Source organism: Onychomys torridus, chromosome 2, assembly GCF_903995425.1.
Source record: "Onychomys torridus chromosome 2, mOncTor1.1, whole genome shotgun sequence".
NCBI classification, from domain to species: domain Eukaryota; kingdom Metazoa; phylum Chordata; class Mammalia; order Rodentia; family Cricetidae; genus Onychomys; species Onychomys torridus.
In genome coordinates, this window is record NC_050444.1 from 39519576 (window position 1) to 39541348 (window position 21773).

Below are 21773 nucleotides of genomic sequence, written 5' to 3' on the forward strand. Positions count from 1 at the left end.
AGGGACCTACCAAGTGTCAACCAGGATCCTTCCTCCCCCACGGCCTGACACTGTAAGCTTCCCCCCACTGACCCAAACTGTCGCTTGACGGATGCCTGCTCTGTTCTCTAGTTAATGCATTGGTTTGAAATGAACAAAGCAGAGGTTCTGGAAACGTAGACTTGGAAACGAATAGCCCGCAGAGCAGCATAGCACCCAAGGCCCAAGGCCTTCTTTTTTTTTTTTTTTTGCCAGTTGTAAAATGAAGCAAATGAGCGGAGTGTTTACCTGCAATCAGAGGTTTCAGAGGCACAGTCACTGGCTTCCCCTTCCCAATGGGGGCATTGACATAATCCAGGAACTCAGAGTCCGGGCTGGATGCATACAGATTGGCAGCTTTACAGGTGTCCATGGTGGAGCCCCCACCCACAGCCACATAGGCATCAAAGGCTCCCTTTTTGGCAAATTCAATCGCATCCATGAAGCTTAGAGAACAGAAAACAAAAGAGCATTATGCTATATTTTAAAAAAATACACTGTCATGTGGTTAAAGAAGGCCTGGGACAAATTTCTGATGGCAGCCATTTTTGTTGGCTTCTGCTTAAGTAACTGTCAAGCACACTAAGACCTCACCTTCTGTCTGTGGGCTCCACCCTCACGTCATCATAAACCTGAAAGCTGATGCCATTCTTCACTAGGGAATCCATAACTATTTGTACAGGAGGGAGCTGGGAGAGGTTCTTGTCTGTCATCAAGCAAACATTCTTAGCTCCCATATTCTGCAGATCCTATAATAAAAATGAACTCAGTGTTATTGACTACAATTCGATTGTTGTCCATTAATGCTCGTGTTGACAAGACACGATGCTTGGAGGCTGCAGACGCCTCAAATACTTGCCATGCCCACTTCCTTTGTAACCCCTGCTCCATATCTAATGTTTGAAACAGCCATCTGAAAAGAGAAGAGAGATTCAGGTGGATTAGAGTTGGCCAGTGTATCTCTGAAAACCAGAGCTGATGCCTCGGTGTTTAGAGAATCGATTACATGCTCTGCAGCACCGGCCTCTAGCTCTCCCACCTCCTGGCTCCCCGCTTCTTTGAGCAAACCTTGGCTCCAGATGTACAGGAATTGTGCATTTGTCTTTCCCCAATACCCAATAAACTCCCATTGTTTTTTCAGCTGTCAGTCTGTCTTCCTGAACACCCACATCGAAATTAACTCTCAAAGTTCTTACTTTCCAATTTAACTGTCTGTTCCTCAGCCTTTACCCCTTTATTTATCCAGCCCTTGTGTATATCATCTGGACACATCCCCGTAGCCTCCCGCCCACCAACACCACTGAGATGCTCTGTTGAAGGCCTCCTGCTGGACTCCAGTGAAACCAGAGAGGCACGGGCTTCTGAGTTTACACACAACAGCAGAGCTTTTCACTAACGCACACAGGCCACTTTTCAGTTAAAGAATGAAACGAAACAGCCATGGTTTGCTTGATTCATGATATGTTCAGATTTCTTTTCTTTCTTAAAAAAAAAAAAAGGTTAAAAACTCTTTAAAATGGGGATTTAAACAATCCAGGAGGGTCACCTGGATCTCCATCACTCTCAAATGGTCTAGAAACCGCCACACATTTTTCAAGTCTCAGCAATCATGGGGGGCTGAGTGGAGGCTGGGCCTTCAGAAGTGACTTGGGCTGTCAGCCCTCCCCCCCTCCAATGAACTTCTAATTTCTCACTCTAAACTAGGAGGGGCAGGGAGTTAAACAAACAATTAAAGTAATTAATGTAATTATGTAATTAGTATGGCACTCTACTCTTATTCCAAAAGATGACTTCTTTTGTTAAGTAAGGCCCGGGGCAAATTTTCAGAGACTCAATATACAGCATAAGAATTCAGTCTGCCGAACTGGGAGTTTGTCATAATTTAACAGCTACATAAAAGACAGTGTCTTAAACATTCTTCCTGTTTCCAGACTACATACATTCCACTATTGTGCACATTGCTGCCCGGTGCCTGATGGGAATGAGCCTGCAGAACACCAGTCAACAACAGATTTCAAACGAAACACCAACGTGTCAGCAAATACTGTGCGCCACCCATAAAAGAAAGAATGAGCCAATGAAATCTACCTCAAATGCATATTCTGTTGTCTTTCCAGAAGGTGGGAGTCCAGGGGCTGAAAGTGCAGAGGGTAACATCAGAGCATGCATCAACAAATATCCCAAATAATAGTCTTTTTGGTAATAGAATCCAGCAGTGAACATAAACATCTTCCTAAAACCTTCCCTCAAAGCACACCTTTTTGGCATTTCATGGTTGTACATAAAATATAGATCAATATTTACAAAAAAGTACTGAAAACCGATTTCTAAAATCTCTGCATAAAGCTAGTTGTTATTTGGGGGCAATAGGGGGCCATCAATAAATGTAATATTTAAAAAAGTTATTGTTGTGTGTGCATGGTGACTGTGTGTACGGCAGCGGTGTGTATGACAGCAAGCATGTGGAGGTCAGAGGGCAATTTTGTGGAGTTGATCCACGTCCATGCCAATTCTGGGGCTCCAGCTCAGGTCACCGGGCTTCCGTGGTTAAATGTCCTCATCACTGAAACACCTTCCTGGATGCTTATCTTTCCTTTTAATCTACTTATCTACAGTCAGTTCTGGTCAGCCACAAGATCAAGGGAAGTCAACCGCATCTGTGCCCCACCAGTTTTTGCTGTTAACAGACCTGAACTAGACGACACCACTGCCATGTTGTTCCCCGAGGGCAAAGGCATCACCCTATGCAAAGCCAGCTTTCTATGACTCCTCTAAGGCTCTGCAGACATCCTTGCTACTAGTGTTTCTGCTTCTGCGGCTGAAGTTTAGGTCAAGCAGTACGCTGGAGTTCTTTCTAAGCCATTCCCCAAGCAGAAAAAAGACAAAAAGTTTAGCACAAAAGAAAATTCTGCCTGATTTCCCAAGGGCCTTAAAGGCTGGTTCCACTTCATGGCTGGTGGTTAGAGGCCCATCTGCCCCGGGGGTTTGTGGGGGACTTCTTAGGAAGCAGGAAAAGGCCTTGGTCTCTGACCTCTCTCTTACACCTCCCATCAGGCCTGCTGCACCCTCTGCTCAGGAGCGTGCATGGCTGACCTCTTTCCTTGCTTCTCTGTTCATAGCTTACCTCCTTCCAAGACGAAAATTCATAATTCATATGTCAATAAATCATGTGTCACCCTGGGGACAGGCTGAAGCTACCATGAACTATTAGGGACCACAGGGTCTGATAAGGATTAAGGTGGTGGGAGCTGAACACTTTTGTTACTATTTTTTAAACTTTTTTTTTTGTTTGTTTTGTTTTTTTGAGACAGGGTTTCTCTGTAGCTTTGGAGCCTGTTCTGGACTAGCTCTGTAGACCAGGCTGGCCTTGAACTCATAGAGATCCACCTGCCTCTGCCTCCTGAGTGCTGGGATTACAGGTGTGCGCCACCACCGCCCGGCTTGTTATTATTTTTAACTGTTAAGAAATAGATTAGTTTTAAAATGGATATGGGCCAGATTTTTTTTCTTCTAGCAATCACCTTACTTTAGCTTTTAGAGTTGTCTTTTAACCCAAAAGCCTTGTTCCTGAAGAACTTTTTTTTTTTTTTGAAGCTGAGGATCGAACCCAGGGCCTTGCGCTTGCTAGGCAAGCACTCTACCACTGAGCTAAATCCCCTCCTGAAGAACTTAAACATTCTTAAAGTATCACAAGTGTGTTTTCAGTTTGGAAAAACACTGTATTTTAAATTGAAAGCATAAAATAGCATGAAATATCGTGCACATAGCGAATGTGGCGCACTTGGAGCTTGTGTGGACCAGTTTCACAGTGAGAGAAGCTATCTTCACCAGCCCACCCCCATGTGCCTTGATTTCCCCTTTCCGCACTTGACCCAAATGTACTGCCCATGCTAGTGAAAGGAAGCAAAACAGGCTGATGAAGTAACTCAGGATGCGTTACCTTGGGAGTAAGTATGAGAATGTGTTGGGCACTGGCATCTAGGGAAAAGAAACAAGGGAAACATAAATAGGAACCGGAAACCAAAAGTGAAAGCCTTAAAGTACTCTCACACTGCATTCTAGTCCCGAGACTGAACGGGTCGCAGCTGGCAGAGCAGCGAACAGAGGCAACAGAAACTCCAAACTCAAGATAACACCGGAGACAAACGCCAGCCCACCGCGGTCTTGTCAGCCCAGACAGTCCTTGTGATGTCTAGCAAGGCCTGCAGGCATCTCTGGGAAGCATGCGGACGGCACACACTGATGGGGTCCTGGATTCATGAGGCTGCAGCCAAGACAGGTCAGGGGCTTTGACTGAGCCACGAGGCTCTTCCCACTCAGCTCTCAACCCTGGGAACTTTCTACGTGATCCTCTCGTGTCTTCAAGGTGTTCAGTTTATCTTCAAGCTGCCTCTGCACTGGAGCTCCCGGAAGCGCTCAGACCACTGGCTTCCCTGGTCAGATACTCACACCCCACACTCCATCGCAGCCCCCAGGCTCTGTGAGCTGGTCCCATCTCTACAGCACGCACACTTAGCACATCCTCCTTCCTGGAGCCCTGCGTCCCTGCACTTTCCACATGTTCTTTTCTGGAGATTTCTCTTCCTTCCCTGCCACATCCGCTACTTCCTGGACAGTCCCTCCTTCTGGCTTCAATTTCTCCTATTCATGTTTCTCTTTACGGCTCAGAGAACCTTGCCACAGCGGGGTGTCGGCAAATACTTGACTGCATAGCCTCCTCCCCACCGCGCCAAAATTCAAATCTGGCGTCAAACCACCCGAGGAGGGAAAAGGTAGGGGAGGAAAAGGGTGGTCACTTCCGCGGCTCTCAGGATTGCAGAACTTGCTGAGGTCAAGACAAATCATAAAGCAAGGCTGCCACCTAGTGGCCACCTGCTTCCTGCAGGGGGCAGGAGAGCGGGCCAGGCCCAGGCCCAGCTCACAGCTAGCTCTTTCCTGCATTCAACCTTTTAAGGACAAGAGAAGCAAAGGGAAGAAAGACACAGGAAATCAGTGCTGGGGACATGGCTGCCTCTTAGCGTTCTTCGTGGTATTTTAAGTTCTAATACTAACGGACTCCCATGTAACCCTTGGCGGAGGTTCCTGCTTGGTCCGCTTCTGAGGTTGCCCACCTGTGTTGACTGATTTCCTCAGCTCCCTCCTCACTGTCCTTCCTATCCTATCAAGAGATTCGTGTCTGAAACCCCCAGGCTTGCTCATCCTTTGGTTCTCCCCCGGCCCACATTTACAGGCTGTTTCCTTCCGTCCAGCACACTCCTTGGTCCCTGAAATCAAGTCAGAGCTCCTAGCGTGGATCCTTACTTTGTTACTGGAGCCTTTCACATAGGAGTGTGAGCTCAGGCAGTTAACCAGGCTCAGTTGCTTGTCCTCAATAGGCCAATGAAAGAGTCAAGAAAGTCAAAGGCAGAGAGAGATTTATTCAACGGGGCAGCACTGGGAAGGGGTCTCCAGTGACACCCCCCTCCCCCGATTCATCATCCAGGATCCTGATATAGGGTATAGGTTTAAATGGAAGGGCAGAGAGATGGCTCATTGGTTAAGAGCATGTACAGCTCTTCCAGAGGATCCCAGCGGGCGGGCCGCACTTTCTTTGGGTTCCAAGATCCCCTGCTCTGTCACTTCGGTGACCTGGGCAGTCCCTTCTGCTCCTTCCTCACTCTGCCACCCCTTACACAGTCCGTTCGCCCCACGGCTGCCTTCAACCATCTGACCCTTCTTTCTCCCTTGAGCTTTACACTCTCACGTACCAAGGCCCCCGACAGTCCTCCACTCGCCTCTCAGCCTTCACCACGGTCTGCTTCACTGTCATTTCTCACTTAGATGTTCACTAGTTTCCAAAGTGGCTTCTGGGCTGCACCTCTGTAGCTCTAGACCCCAGTGTGGTCAGGGTGGGGTGTTTCCCAATGACCCCATTCCTTCAAAGCCGCTTACGGGGCAAATAAAGTGCAGACCCAGCCCTGCCCACTTGGCTCCTCATCTCTGGCTTTCTCCTCATCTCTTGGCTTGCTCAGCTCTGGGTTATAGCTCCTGAGAAAACGAGCCATCTCTCCTTTCTCAAACTTAGCTCGCTCCCGCCCTCCCACATCAGGAACTTGGCCCTAGTTTTCTCTCTGCTTGGAAGCCACTTTCTTTTTCTTCCCATCTCTTTTATTCTAGACAAGTGTGTTCTCTCCTCAGATCTGGAGTTGTCTTGAGGCCCCAGGGAGGAACCCTTTCTCTGTGGCCTGATGGGCTGCACTTCCAGAGGACTGGGTTTGATTCCCAGCACCCACAAGGTGGCTCACAACCCTCTGCAACGTCAGGTCCAGGGAATCAAATGCCCTCTTTATCCTCTCCAGGCACATGAGATGCAGACACACAACTAGGCAGGCAAGACACCCATATACATAAGACCAACTGCTTCAAAACTCATTCCCCACTTCCTTTTCCACTCCATTTCCTACTGGCATCAGTGTGCTGACCTAACTGCATCCCGTGTGGTTGTTCCAAACACGTTCTGGGTGACATTGGTTCTAAGGGATATGGTTTCTTCTCCTTCTTCTTCTTCTTCTTCAGTATGAATGCACAGGTTTACACAAAAGAATGTACTTATTCCTATTACAGGACTCCTCAAAGCACTTTACATATCAACATAGATGTCAATGCATGAAGTAGCTCCCCACATTTATTTGGCCATGGGATTATTGTATCACCAGGCACCTTGATAAGCGAGGCATGCGGCTTTAGTAGCTTTCTGTTATTCACAGAACATAACTTACCATTTTACCACAGGCCGGGGAACAAGGATTACAAAGCCAAAGTTCAACCTATGGCTGTGCCATTGGGGCACTGAACACATGATTTTCATGTTTTATTCTTATGCTAGTGTTTAGTATGCCGGAGTTACCAGAAAGCTTATTTCTGCTACCAATAGTTCATGTGCAGTGTATGCTACCTAGTATGCACCAGCTGTTTTCCTTTCGTCTCAGTCCTTACTGCCTCCCAGGAAGGCAGGCTCACACCCCACTTTTGGGCCCTGGAACTACAACCGTCCCTCTCTGGTGTGGCTCTTCCCTCTCCTTTCCCGTCTCCACTAGTCAGCTCAGACCTGTGTCTCCCAAGACTGTGGACTTTCTTACTCATACTCAGCCTTTCTGGTGGAAGGGATCAGGTCAGGGAGGGTAACTACTTGTGGTCTTCTCCCTTTGGGAGCTCAACTGCTGAGACAAGCTACAGGTGTCTGTGGCCTTAACGAGATCCCTAAGTAGCCTGTGCTTTCCAGCCTTCCGTTGTATTCTCAGAGAGGAGCGGCCTCTGCACACAGATCCAGTACACACGCCTTGCTTTGATACCTTAACTGTCTCAGCCAGAAGGCCAAGTTCTCCTCGCCTGTCACACTGTGGGAATGTTTCTTTAACGCTAGCTGGGCCACTGTCCACACTGTTCCATCCCGTCCTACCATGGTTTCAGGCCCTGCCCAGCCCAGAGCATACTGGGTGGGTGCTGCTTTCCTGAACTCTGCAAGTATTCGGATTCCAACTGCCTGCCCGGATGGGCGCACACATGGGTTGCCAAGCTCTGTGGCATCCTTGGCGCAGCCTGTACTCACGCTCTGCTTTGCAGGTGCCTCAGCAAGTGTGTGACCCGGGCGCGTGCGGCTGCAGCCATGGCAGGTCTCCTTGGCCTCTGCCTGCTCCACCCCCACTGGTGGCCAATCCTGGCGGCTGGACACCAACAGGCAAACATCTGTCTCTGACTGGCTCTGCAAGGTCACCTGACCCAGCTTTGGCCCGTTTTCCAGGAATCAGAACCAGTACAACTGCCCAGCAGCCAACTCAAGACTCCACAGGGTCTTGTGTACACTTTAAAACCAGAACTGTGTCTCAAAAACAAAAGAAAACAAAACAAAACAAAACAAAAAAAGCCTACAACCGACCTATCAAAGCAAGTCTTTGAAAGTTACATTCTCTGTGAACAGTTTTGGTTCTGAGAAAGTTCTCAAGATGAATACTTAGAACTATGAACCAGCAGGGCTCAGCAGGGCCTCATCTTCCCAGCACCAGAGGAAGGCTTCTCTAAAGAGGGCCAAGTCCAATGAACTTAACTAGAACATTATCCAAAGCCAGTTACAACTTGAGTATTCTCATTATGAAATGATTTGAGCTTTCCTTGCATTTTCTAAAGTAACCCTATAAATATTTAACATAAAAAAGTACCTATAGCCCAGCTTCCAGTTCCAAACTTTCTGTCGACTGATAGATAAAAAGAGCAGGGTGGGGGTTGGGGATTTAGCTCAGTGGTAGAGCGCTTGCCTAGCAAGTACAAAGCCCTGAGTTTGACCCTCGGTGGCCACTCGGTTTATAGAAAACACCCCTCCCTCAATCCTGGATTTACTATTAATAATTTTCAGGAGATATTTATGCAAAGATAAGTTTATTAAGATCAAAATAAGACACTGATAATGGAAAATGCCCAGGACAGCAATAACCATAAAATCTCCTGCTGTGTGTGCCTGATCATTTATGATATCAGCACTTGAGGGGCAGAACCACAAGGCCTTAAGTTCCATGTCAGCCCAGGCCACACAGTGAATTCCAGGCCAGCACAGGCTAAAAACTAAAATCCAAGTCAATTAAACAAAAACCACGGGTGATAAACAAAATGACAAGTACTTTCTGGAGTAACAAGGTTAATTACCATTATTTACTATGGTTCCAAATTACCATGTAAAGCAACACGTTCATTTGGCCAAACACACCACCTTCACAAACATCAGTGTACCATGCTTTTAATACTACAGTTCCCGCCAAAGAATACAAGCGGCCTCCCTGTAACCACTGCAACTACTTCGTGTTTTTCCAGCACACGCTGGCTACATCGGCACCCAGGTCAGCGGCTTCATGCACAACATCCACGGACAATAAAGTTAAAAGGGACGCCAGGCACCGACATGCTTTTATTAAGTAACCTTTACAACACTTGTAAACCTCAGGAAGACTTGGTTTTTCCCATTCTCCCTGCTTCGATAAATACACAAGCTCTGTTACAAAAATAATGCAAAAATGTTGACACCAATCTACTATGCCCCAGAAATCTGAGCAACTCTTACCGAGTATCCAAAGTCAAGATAAAAAAGCCGGCGGTTAACTTACTCCTGATTCTGACCATATTATTTCTCTAATTCTCATGTTCTCAAAATATGCCCTTAATTTCCAGCCAATGTCTCTGTCGTGGGGGAAAAGATTATTCCACCCCTGCCCCAGCCTGCAGTGCGCACAACTTAACCCTTAGTTCAGACAGTCCTCGCTTTGCAGAACACGTCCAGTGGGGAGAACACTACTTCCTCCTCTTCCCACCTTGGTGCGGCACTCCTTTCTTCTTGCCACCGAAAGCGGGAGGCCTGGAATGCTTCTTGCCTCCCAAGCCTCCTTTCCTCCTCTCTCCCTGGCCCGGCGGTCCAGCTTTTCTCTTGCTCGAAGGTCCCTGCCGGCCCCCCTTTCTCTTGCCCTTCTGGCCCATTTTCCTCCTCTTGGCGGCCTCTTCTTGGTCCTCCTCCCTCATCTGCTTGTTGGTGGCCCTCGTCACGTCCAGCTGAGGCTTCTTGCTGTTCATGACTCGAAGCAGCTCCAGCTGGCTCTTCCTCTCGGCTGCAAAGTCCCCAAAGAGGGGCTGAAACTTCCTCTTCTTGCCGGTGCCCCGGGGCGCCTTCTCCTTGGGGAGGCGCTCCTGGAAGCGCCCCACCGAAGCGGTGGAGACCTTGGCCACTTGCATGGCGCGACCCAGCTCCTCCTTACTCTGGTGTCCCGTGGGGTGCAGGCCGGCTGAGCTGGGCACCTGCGCCTTGTGCGCCCGGGCCAGGTTCCGCAGCCGGTTCAGCTCGTTCTTGGCCACGCGCTCCTTCTTGGCCTGAATCCGCTTGGCGAACTGGTCTTCCATGGGGTCGGCGCCCCCAGGCACCTCGATCAGCCATTCCTTGGTGTCGTCCCGGGCTCGCTTGTAGCCCCAGCGGCGCCGCCACTGGCCGCTCACCTCGTCCCACACGAGGTTGGTCTTCTTCTTGGGACGGATGCCCTTCAGGCGCGCGAACTGCTGCCAGCGGGTGAGCGGCCGCGGCCGGGGCAGCGGCTTCTCGCGGGGCAGGCGCGTGGCGGGCTCCGGCAAGCGCGCCACCACCGCCTCCTCCACGCGCTCGGTCGGCAGCTGCCACAGCTGGTTGATGAGCAGCTGCGTGTTGTCCCGCGCCAGGGCCCGCAGCTCGGCCTCGGGCGAGGGCCCGGCCTGGCGCAGCACCGTCGGGGGGTTGCGGTCCGAAGCCAGCAGGTTGCCCAGGTCGAACTCCAGCTCCAGCTCCTTGTGCACCGTGATGCGCTGCAGCTTCTCCGCCTCCTCCTGCTCCGCCTTGGCCAGCAGCTCCTCCACGCTCTGGCCTTCCATGGCTCCCCGACTCCTGACTTGGGGCAGCAGCGGAAAGTTACTCCACTACAGCAGCACCCAAGCAGCCGGCAACCACGTGCGGACGTCCGGACTCGTAATCCGGAAGATCAATGTTCACTTCCGGGTTACCCGGAACCGGCTCACAGTTGGGCTGCTAGGAAAAGGCCGGCAGGGGGCGGCATTGGAGAGCTGATGGGTAACCGGATGTGGACCGTTCTGGCGCTGGGGGGGTTCGTTGCTTGAAGACGAATGGGCTCTGGGCCTGGCTGGGACTACGTTTCCCAGCATGCTGCGGGGCAGGGGGCCGGTCGCTGTAGGACGCGGGCTGCTCAAACTCCTAGGGTTGCAGGAATCATAGCTTCGTAATCGAGCGTGTTAAACGCTGTCTGCCGATAAACGTATTCCAAAGGTGTTTGACTAATCAACTCTTCCTGGGGCGAGACCGTTTCTCTCCCCAGAGTTATTACCCTTTCTCTGTGTCTCAGATGTGAGCGGATCCGTTCTCTGTGTTCAAGGTGTGAGCGGAGACAGATCCCACGGATATACTGCAAGGCAGGTGCAGAAGATTGTTTTGTGATTTAGCAGGGCTGGCAGTTAGGCTGTGCTCAGTCGTGCGAGCGTCCACGACCCCAGGTTGCTGAGGACTCTTCTCTGGGCAGGACGCTGAACTTTGCAGGTTTCATGGCCCGGGCTCCGGTTCTGGCTGTTGCTACTGTTTGATCTTAGGATATTTATTTAGGCCTGAAAAAATCATGAAAGATGGAGTCTCTACTAGTACTTCGTATCCAGGACTATTTTAAAGGTAAATGTGTTGATAAGCTTTAAAGAAGGCTTACGAGTCAGTGAAAACCAAATAGCAGTTTTTATTCAATGGTCAGGTGGCTTGGGAAGTTGAGGCGGTGCTATAGCCTGTCTGGGTTTACTATTTACTGCCATTGACTTTGATAGGTTGTTTTACTCCAGTCCTGTTCACACGCTGGTAAATACGAAACCTTTATTAGTAACAGGCACACAGGAAGGGCTCAGATGAGATCTGCTGTCGTTTTCACTAAATCTAGCCAAAGCAAGCTTTTTTTGCATTTGACAGAATCACGGTTATTCTTGGTCCTGTATGCTTATCATTAGCTTCAAGTCACTGAAAAATTCTGTCAGAATAGTCCTCTTCAGACTTGCTTCTAACCCCACTCTTTGCGTTTCAGCTATCTCCAGAGCGTCGGGAATTTTCCTCAAGAAAGCCAAAATGAGAGGCAGGGCAGAAAGAGCAGCTGTTAGGGTTTCATGACAGCCTTGTGAAATTCCTCACGCACAGATGTGAAGAGAGGTTTTCTGTTTATTGTTCCAACCTCACCCCAAAGAGGGACAAGAGGGCTAAAGACCTAAAATTAAGACCTTTCTCTGGCTCTCAGTGTGTCAGCGAATTGTGGCTCTGAATTGGTCAGTACAACTAGTTCTTAAGGCAATCCATCAGTCTTTACCATCACAGTAACTTAGATTTACTTCCTTTTTAAAGTATTAAACGAAGTAATTTATTTGTTGGGCATATGTGTGCTATTGCACGTATGTGGAGGTCAGAGGACAGTTTGCTTTGGGTACTGGGAATTGAACTCCGGTTGTCAGGTTGGCGGCAAGTGCCTTTACCCAGTAAGCCATCTTGTTAGCCCTTGCTTTCTCAATGCTGATCAGTTTTCTCTCTTTTTGATGGGGGAATTATTAAGGATGATCCAGCCAGTTTTCAATTCTGCAGTGAACATTGTTTTTTTTCTCTCTGAATAGTATTGTCCAAGAAATTCAGTATACCAGCTAATTTGATAAAATATTAGCTAAGGGCTCTTAAACGACTTAAATTGTTTCCACATGGCTCACTTACTGATTTGTAATTTTAAGCTGGAGGTACTTCAATGAAGAATTTTTTTAATTAATTTTTTGTGCTTTCTGTGTGCATGCATGTGGGCATGTGTGTGTCTGTAGGTTATAGGACAGTGAATCTCAACCTTCCTAATGTTGTGACCCTTTAATAATAAGACAGTGGTTCTCAACCTTCCTAATGCATGGTGTGACCCTTTAATAGATAGTACAGTGGTTCTTAACCTTCCTCATGTTGTGACCCCCAGCCATAAAATTATTTTCATTGATACTTCATAACAGTACTTTTGCTACTGTTATGAATCATAGTGTAAATATCTGTGTTTTCTGATGGTCTTAAGTGACCCCTGTGAAAGGGTCATTTGACCCCCAGAGGGGTCATGACCCACAGGTTGAGAACCACTACCTTAGGAGGGCACTATTTTGCTCTGTGAGTTTCCACCTTATTCTCCTGAGACAGACAGTTTCTCTCACTGAACCTGGATCTACGCTAGTGACCAGCAGACCGAGGATCCTCCTGTGCATGATCCCCACAGCTCCGAGGTTACAGCAAATGCTCTTACCCATAAGCCATCTCTCTAGCCTTACTTGTGAAAAATTTATTAATCATGACAAAATTTGCTTCAGTTTTAGTCAGAAACCTTACTAAAAATCCATTACTTAAAAAAGAAACCACAAAGGTATTAGACTTTGTGTAGTTTGTGGAGAAGCAGAGAGAGTAACTACCAAACGCTGCACCTTTGTCTACAGGGAACTTTGGACTTCAACACTGAAACTGGGTCTGCTTGTTCTGCTTTCTGGAAAGGCTTAGTAGTCTTTGTTTTCTAAAAATTGATGAATGAAGTTTTCTGCACTTGCCAAGCTCATCACCACCTGTGAGATGATTTTCTTATTCATAAAACACCATATCCCAAGAGAATGAGACTTGCGTTCACTTTGAGATGTTACTTCTAGAAGGAGGTTAATTCATAGGTGAGAGATTCATGTATAAAGAAAAGCTGTAGTTCTAGAATTTTAGAGGTATTTGTACTCACTGTAGCCAATAAGATAGAAATTTTAGGTCTTCTTACTAAATAATGATTTTTAACTGCATTTAAATTTATGAAAGCAAGAGTGCAATGAGCGAGAAATCCTGACTGGTTATGGCAGTAGGTTATAATCTGTGCATGCAGGAGGATTCTGAATTTGAGGCCAATCTCGGCTATATAGCTGTATCTAAATAAATAGCCTTTGTGTGTGTGTGTGTGAGAATCTTATTATGTAGCCTTGACTAGACTGGAACTCACTGTATAGACTAGACTGGCCTTAAACTCACAGAGTTCTCTGCTTTCTGAGTGTTGGGATTAAAAGTGTGGGTCACCATACATAGCAACACTTTACTTTCTTAAAGAGTAGATTCACTTAAGACCCAGCAATTGAGTCCTCAGTAACTTTGTCTTAAGGAAAAGAGTGTTCAGTTTTCATTATACTTGTGGGCCCTGTCTGAGTATATATTAATCCTGGCAATTGAAGTTCCAGTTTTCTCCTAAATGTTCTGTGCTGGCCACATTAAACATACATGGAGGAGGTTGTGTTGATACCTAATAAGCATTAGCTGTTGGCTCCTGCTAACAATGGTTTGTTTCTAAAGATTAACTCATTATTTTGTAGACTACCATGAAAAGTGAAAACAATATAAACAAAAGCTGTTGTAGGCTACACTTTTCTTTCCTAGGTGTTTTCACTTGCCAAAGGGAGACAGTGAGGAAAAGAGCCTCCTCGTGGCAAGTAGGTGTCCCTGCATCCTTGGGAATCTGAGCGTCCGCAGCCTCCCGCTGAAGCTGCTGAAGATCAGTGGCTTGGGATGTGTGAACAATGACCCTGCATTTCCCAACCTGACTTCCTTTGTCTCATTATCTAGGATGTGTGGTTTAGGGATGGATGAGCTGAATTCAGGTGTGCTCTGGTTTCCTTTGGGATGTCAGTGGGAGCATGGTTTAAGTCTTAGGCTCTACTTTACTCATTTGAAGGGTTTAACTAGGTAGGTTTTACAACTCACTTCTGTGATCTTTTCCTCTTGGTACAGTCCTGTATTCTCTAGGTGTTCCGATATATATATATATTTTATAAAGCACTTTCCTCTCTGGATGTCCTCCTCCCGGGCCATGAATAGACTTTTCTATGTGAGATGACCTCACCTGTGATTCTCACTTAGAAAGCTGACCTATTTTCCTGAGATAAGGTGCATGTTCAATATTGAAAGAAAGGGCCCGAGGAATTTCCCTGGATGTCTTTTTAAAATGAGCTACTTCTTTGCCTGTGTTCTTGACATTACTGGCCTGAGGTGTTGACGGCTCAGCTGGTTAAGGTGCTGACCTGATTCCTGAAACTTCCATGGCGGGAAGAGAGAAGTGACTTCTGCAAGTTGTCCTCTGACGCCACATGTGTGCACAAACACACAAATGTTTCAAAAAAGAAACCATTTCTTAAGCCCACTGCTGTGTAAAATGTTGGTTCATGGCACTCTGATTTGAAAATTGACTCCCTTATGGTAGCTCACATCTAAAGAAGTCTCCCTCTATCACGTTAACTGTTTGATTATGTTTGTAGTGTTTTTATTTCCTTTGCTCCCTCTCATTTATCTAAAGTTAACTTCAAGATTGGGGAGTTTGTTCTGATCTCTGCCGGATGTACTAGAATAGTGCTCATAATATTTACTGACTAGTACTCAATAAATGTCTCCTAAATGAATAAAATACAGTCCTTCTTTTCTTCTTCTGCTTTTTTTTTTTTTTTTTTTTTTTTTTTTGGTATTTCGAGACAGGGTTTCTCTGTGTAGCTTTGTGCCTTTCCTAGAACTCACTCTGTAGACCAGACTGGCCTTGAACTCACAGAGATCCGCCTGCCTCTGCCTCCCTAGTGCTGGGATTAAAGGTGTGCGCCACCACCACCTGGCAGTCCTTTTCAAGGAATGTATGGTCTAATAAGGACATCTAAGTAAGTACATCCAGACAGGAACCAGTGAGGAAGCAGTCTACTGTAACAGTAGAGTGCTTATGAGTTTAGACTCTGATGTCACGGACCTCTGTTGAAGTTCTTCTGGCCCTGACAGTTCTGGGCTGTACTGTGTCTCTCTTCTCTTCTTCGCCTCTGCTATCTCAGTTCTCTCGGTCTTGTCTCTGTCTCGTGTGTGTGTGTGTGTGTGTGTGTGTGTGTGTGTGTGTGTGTGTGTATGAGCGTGGAGGCCAGAGGACAACTTAGGGTGTTTCTCAAGAGCCATCTAGCTTGGGTGTTTGGAGACAGGCTCTTCCTCTGAGACTTGGGACTCACCTGCTCAGCTAGGCCAGCCAGCAAGGCCCAGGGGTAATCCTGTCTACCTCCCCAGTGCTTAGATTACAAGCCCAAGTTACCATGTCTGCCCTCTGATGTGTTGCTGGGGACTGAACTCAGCTCTTCATGCTTAACCAGCAAGCACTTTATTGACTGAGCATCTCCCCAAACTCCTTATTTTACCTTTTTCTTATATTTGTTTTACCATCATATTTTCTATGTTATTATTTTGTTTCAAAGATTCTCTTTTTGTCCACTTGATACATCTTATTGTGCCTTTGTTTTTCATCTCATTAACTAATTAATGCTCCTTTTTTAAAAATAAATTTTCCTTCACCTCTTGTTTTTTATTTTAAATAAAACTTTTACATGTTTGATTTAATTTCACCGATTTCTGGACTTTGAATATGTGTGTATGTATGAGCGTGTGCACGTGTATACAGATGTTGGTGTGTGGAGCTCTGTCTTCTCTGCTACCATGTTCATGGTTCTTGCATGTATACTTGGTTTTTACACTGCTCTGTATTTTCCTGGAATTAATATTCTTTTAAACTAGGATTTCAATGCCTTTGTGTTTTAGGTCTGCTTATGGTAAGAAACTAGATTTTATCTCAGATTACGTTAGTTTATTATTGTAACATCAATCACAGCTCTAAGATAGGAGCTATTCATCTGAAGACATCTTTGCCGGCACCAAGAACACTGTCTTGACATTTGCAGTTAATTTCTGACAACTTAAATCTTTTTAGTGACACCACTGACCAACAGTGACCACACCATCAACTAAAGGAATTGTTCATTAAAAGAGCAACGTTTCCCAGCCTTCAAATCACAATAAAGAAAGTTTTCATCTGGAAAGCACACTTACTTTTCTTTTGGTTTTTCGAGATAGGATTTATCTGTTTAGCAGCCTTGGCTGTCCTGGAACTCACTCTGTAGACCAGTTGGCCTCGAACTCAGTGAGATCTGCCTGCCTCTGTGTCCCAAGAACTGGGATTAATGGCCTGAGTTATGCCACCAGCTACTTTTTAAAAAATTATTTTTTATTGATTATTTGAGAATCATCATGTACCCTGATCACATCTCCTGGTTGTTCCATGCCTGCTCCCCTCCCCCAGTGCCCCCCATAAGTCCATTTGTGTTGTCCATATATTCTGTGGAACATGATCAAATTCCTAGTGGCCAGCCCCCCACAGGAGGATGAGTCTTTCTCTGGCTAGATTGGTGCCAGAAGCCTTCAGCTGAGAAGAGCCGTGAGGTGGTCAGAGTGGGGTGGGGCTGTCTCTCACACACCCACACCACTGCTGGCACCCCCAAGCACACTTTAATAAGCTGTAAATTAAACTCAGCGTGCTCTAAAGCAGTGGTCCTCTACCTTCCGAATGCGACCTCTTAATACAGTTTCTCATGTTGTGACCTCCAACAATAAAATTGTTTTTGTTGTTACTTCATAACTGTAATTATGCTAATTATGAATCATAATGCAAATATCTATGTTTTCTGCAGAGGGGTTGTAACCCACAGGCTGAGGACTGCTGCTCTGAAGGATAAGAAACAAGGCTTCTCAGAGTAAACACAATAAAACCGGTGTGGTACCCAAGACTTGGGTATTCCTGTGATAGGCCTGACTATGCTTTTGTTTGGAGGAATGTGGACTTTGAGACTTTGGATTAGGAAAGCAGCTGAATGTTTTCACCAGGGCTTAATGGGACATACTAGTAGGAGCATGGCAGACAGTGGTGCTGAGGGTGATTTGAACTGTGGGGTCTGGCTTAAGTGGTTTCAAAGAAGAAGAATATTAGCATGTGGCCTAGAGACCATTCCTGTGATACTTTGGCAAGGACTGTGGCTGCTTTTTGCCCTTGTCCAAAAAGTCTGCCTGAAGCTAAATTGAAGAGTTTTGGATTAATTGTGTTGGCAGAGGAGATTTCGAAACAGCCTAGTGTGAACTGTGTTGTGTGGTTATTAGTGTTAACTCATATGCAGATCTATAATGAAAAGGAGCAAGCTGAGCAAGGAAAAAATACAAACTGTATGGTTTGAAGAGGAAAGGGTTACCAGGAAGTGTAAACAGGTTAAAGAAAAGGCTGATGCTAAGTGGAATAAAGTGAGTGGTGACATCCGAGCAAGACCCCATCCAGCTAAGCTTTCAACGTGTGAAAAGAAATCAAAGAAAAGCTAAAGGGTGGGTGTAATGGTGCATACCTATAATCCCAGCACAGAGGCTGGTAGGTATCTGAGTCTGAGGCCAGCCTGGTCAACAGAGTGAGTTCCAGGACAGCAAAGCTCAGGCAGTGAAGGAAACCATCAAAAAGAGAAAGCTGGTAAAAATATATTTGAATGAGGGGGCCCAGCAAGCATCAGAACTTTGCAGTGTCACCCACAGTTCTGGCTTTAGAATCAAGGATACAAGAAAGGGGTTATGGACTCTCTTCCATGACTAAGGAAAACTGTTGAGGCCAGGTGTGCCCCTGCATAGAGATCTAGAGAGGCCATTGTGTGAAGCTATGGATTTCACTGGAGACCCTCAAATGCTGGAGATGCCAGAGTAGCTAACAGGGAGTGAAATCAGCCCAAGCGAGAGAAGTGTATTGCTGTCAACAAAGTTGGAAGGAGTTGGAGATCTGAAGGGCACTTTGACATTAGACATGGAGATGGAGAGTTTGGAGTTTGTCCTGCTGATTTTTGGTCTTGCTTTGATCCAGTGTGGTCACCATGTTCCCTTTACTCTCTTTTGGAAGGTAATGTATATTCTGTGCTATTGTATGTTGGAAGTATGTGATCTGCTTTCTGATTTTGATTTTACAAGGGATTATAGTTGATTGCCTTGAGTCTCAGAAGAGACTGAACTTTGGACAGTGTTGAGTGTTATAGCAGTGTGGAGACTGTCACAGACTATGGGGACTTTTGAAGTTGTATTAAATGCATTTTTCATTTTGTTATAGCTCCAAGCCTATGTTGGTCATGGAGTGGAATGTGATGGTTTGCATAGGAATGGCCCCATAAGCTCATAGATTTGAATGCTTGGCTACCAAGGAGTAACATTATTAGGAGGTATGGCCTTGTTGGAATAGGTTTGGTCTTGTTGGAGGAAGTGTATCACTGGGAATGGGCTTTGAGGTTTTAGAAGCTCAAGCCATGCTCAGTTTCTCTCTTCCTGCTGTCTGCTGATCTGGGTGCAGAAATCTCAGCTCCCTCTCCAACACCATGTCCGCCTCCTTCTGTCATACTCCCCACCATGATGATAATGGACTAAACCTCTGAACCTAAGCCAGCTCCAATTAATGTTTGCCTTTAAAGAGTTGCCGTGGTCATGGTGTCTCTTCCTAGCAATAGAAACCCTAGGAGAACCAGCAAAGGTAAAATTCCCTACAAGAATCTTTTTATCAATTTGCAAAAAGAAAAAGTGTTTGTGTCTTTCTAACCATTTCTTGCAAAGGTCTTGCTGCATCTTCCAGAACACCTACAGAGGACTTTGCAGGCTCCCCAGTCACTGAAGTAGCTAGATTTTCAAACACCTATTGACAATCTGCCTTTACCTGGATAGTTTAGTCATTAGTCCCTGGAGTTTAGGATGTGCATGAATTTGTTGTCTTTAACCCTTTTATTTGTGTGGTCCCCATCCTATCTCCCTTCATATTTATTTCGAATGAGAATTTATTTATTTATTTATTCTAATTGTTTGAAGTTAGACACCCTTTTTCGACTTTTCTTTGTTTATATTCAATTTAGTGAAGTCTAAGGTCAATGCCTTAATACTCTACAGAACGGTCACCCCTTCATCGAGCTATTACTCTTATTAGCTAATATTTTACTTTTATCTTTAAAAATTCCAAATTAAATCTGAACTTGATGGTACAATCTATAATCCTGGTGTTTGGGAGCTGAGGCAAGAGGATGTGAGTTCAAGGTCAGGCTGGATCACATAGTGAGACTCTGTTCCAAAAATAAAACAATGCAAGGTGACCCAAATTAGACATAATTATCCTATGACAATGCATTTGTCAGGTTAGTTGGGTGTTAACGGTTCTTGCTGTACTTTAAAGCCAGTATTTGTTTCCATTCCTGTTCTTGAGCAGTGAGCCCCTTTTTCCTTCTTTTAATTCTATAAAAAGTTCACTATGAACTTAGAAGTGTTTTGCTAGAGTCATAGATCGCCATCATTCCTCATATACTTCATCATGTCCATGATTACATTAGATTACATTTTCTTCTGACTGAAGTGTTTCTGTCTCAGATTATTCCCGGTCAAGGGGTGTGTGGATGGTAAAAAATTACAATTATTTTATGTTTAAAAATATATGTTTTGGGTTGGGGATTTAGCTCAGTGGTAGAGCGCTTGCCTAGCAAGCGCAAGGCCCTGGGTTCTATCCTCAGCTCAAAAATGGTTTTATGTTTATATATGTTTTATATATAAAAGATAAGCTATATCTTTTATGTTTAAAAATATGTCTTGGTGGTTAAGAGTGTGTGCTACTCTCACGGAGTCTCAAAATCTGTTCCAAGCATCCATGTTGTATTGTCCACAACTTTCTCTAACTCTAGTTCTGGGGGAATTCATCATCCCTTTCTGGCATCTTCTGGCCATCAGGGGTGCCTACACAGATGTGTCATATACTCACACAGACACATATACAGATAAGTGAAATTTTTTAAATCTTAAAATTACCTTTGACTTCTTTTGTGGTCTGAGCTGTAAGAATGAGGCATTCAGATTTGTCACGGGCTCAGCCACAGAGTGCTGGAAAATCCAGGGGAGGGGACCCTCAATGACAGGGCCCCTCCACATCCAGATGAATGATGTTTTGGTCAGACACAGAATTCTTGAATCATTGATACCAGAGTTCAGTGGGTTCCTCTGGGGGGTTCTAGGTTCTTGTGTCCTGGAGTGAGAAGTAGGACAGAGCTGGGCGGCAGCAGTGGAAGCAGAGACACGTTACTACAAGATTCACTTCCAAAGCAAGAAGCAGGCTGGCGCATGGGAGGCTCAGTAGCTCCCAGGGCTAAGCTGTGCAAAGGATGGGAGCTTCATGTTGATGTCCTGGGCCGTTTGCGTAGCACAGGCTTCCTTGCACATGTGTGGTCTTGTGCAGTACATGCTCTGTGTGTCATTAGCCTCTTGCATCTTCCCTGTGTGTTTTAGTATTGGGGACTGCAGGGCCTCTGCACTCTGTGCCCAATCCTCTGGCCTCAGAGCTATCCCGTGCCTTCCTCTGGGTTCTGATACTGCTGGTGAGGACTGTGACACAGTGCTACTTCTCTTCCCTTTTCATTTCGTTCTGACCGTTGTGTGTGTTCATGGTGTGTGTGTGTGCAGGAGAGAGAGTCAGATGCCTCCCCACCTGGATCTTGTTCCCTGCTGTGGGGACAGCGGGATGGGGAATCTCAACTCCAGGCCTCAGATGCCATCTGGTGACATTCTCAGCCATTGGGTTGGAAAAACTAGTAGTCTGCTAAGTTAAACTGCAAAGGTTTTATGTGTACAGTCACAGGATGTCAGTTCTGACACAGAAGCTGGCAGAGAATGGCTGTGGACCTGCAACACTCCAGGCTCTCCACGTCACTGCAGTTCCAACCAGTCAGTCTTTGCAGACACAGCTTCTTCCAGAAATTCCCTGGTAGTTTTGGTTGTGAAGCTAGCCTTTAATGGCTGAGCCATCTCTCCAGCCCCAGGAATTCTCAGTTACATCTCTATCTCTCACTTGGTTTGGTAGGCTGACTGGCCAGTGTGTCCTAGGAATAGTGACCCCATGTCCCCAGCTCTGGGATAATATGTCAGTGCCATAGTGTGCTCACTGGGGTCAGAACTCAGACCCTCGTGCTTGTAGGCAAGCACTCTGCTGATGGAGCCAGCACCTCAGCTCGTCTTTTCCTTTTAAGGTAATGAATCCATTTCCAACACACACACACACACACACACACACACACACACACACACACACACACACACTTTGAAGCTCAGACATTTCAACAGAAAGTGCCTACATTTTCCATTAATCCTGCCTGTCCTGCAACTTGAAATCTCTTGACTCTTTTTTGCTTGGAAAAGAAGAAAATTTATTTTTATTGTAGCATTTTGCCTTTTCTTCGCTCTGTAAATTTATTTTTATTCATACAGGTGCTTTATCTGCATGTATGTCTGCAGACCAGAAGAGGGCATCAGATTGTGA

General features: G+C 46.0%; 1 protein-coding gene across 3 annotated transcripts in view; it reads right to left on the reverse strand.

Moving 5' to 3' along the window:
- Adhfe1 (alcohol dehydrogenase iron containing 1) overlaps positions 1-10535 on the reverse strand; it is a 34035-nt gene extending 23500 nt beyond the window's left edge. Inside the window, exons 1-6 of one of the 3 annotated variants that reach the window (XM_036177935.1) lie at positions 7607-7720; positions 3959-3996; positions 2107-2153; positions 878-931; positions 613-767; positions 268-464 (exon numbers count right to left, since the gene is read on the reverse strand). In XM_036177935.1, the coding sequence (XP_036033828.1) occupies positions 268-464; positions 613-767; positions 878-931; positions 2107-2153; positions 3959-3996; positions 7607-7665 (550 nt within the window). In that variant the 5' untranslated portion in view covers positions 7666-7720. Of the gene's footprint in view, positions 1-267; positions 465-612; positions 768-877; positions 932-2106; positions 2154-3958; positions 3997-7606; positions 7721-9353 lie in introns of those variants that run through there. The other 2 variants (XM_036177936.1, XM_036177937.1) reach the window with 2 other exon arrangements.
- Between the last annotated feature and the right edge of the window lie 11238 nt (positions 10536-21773).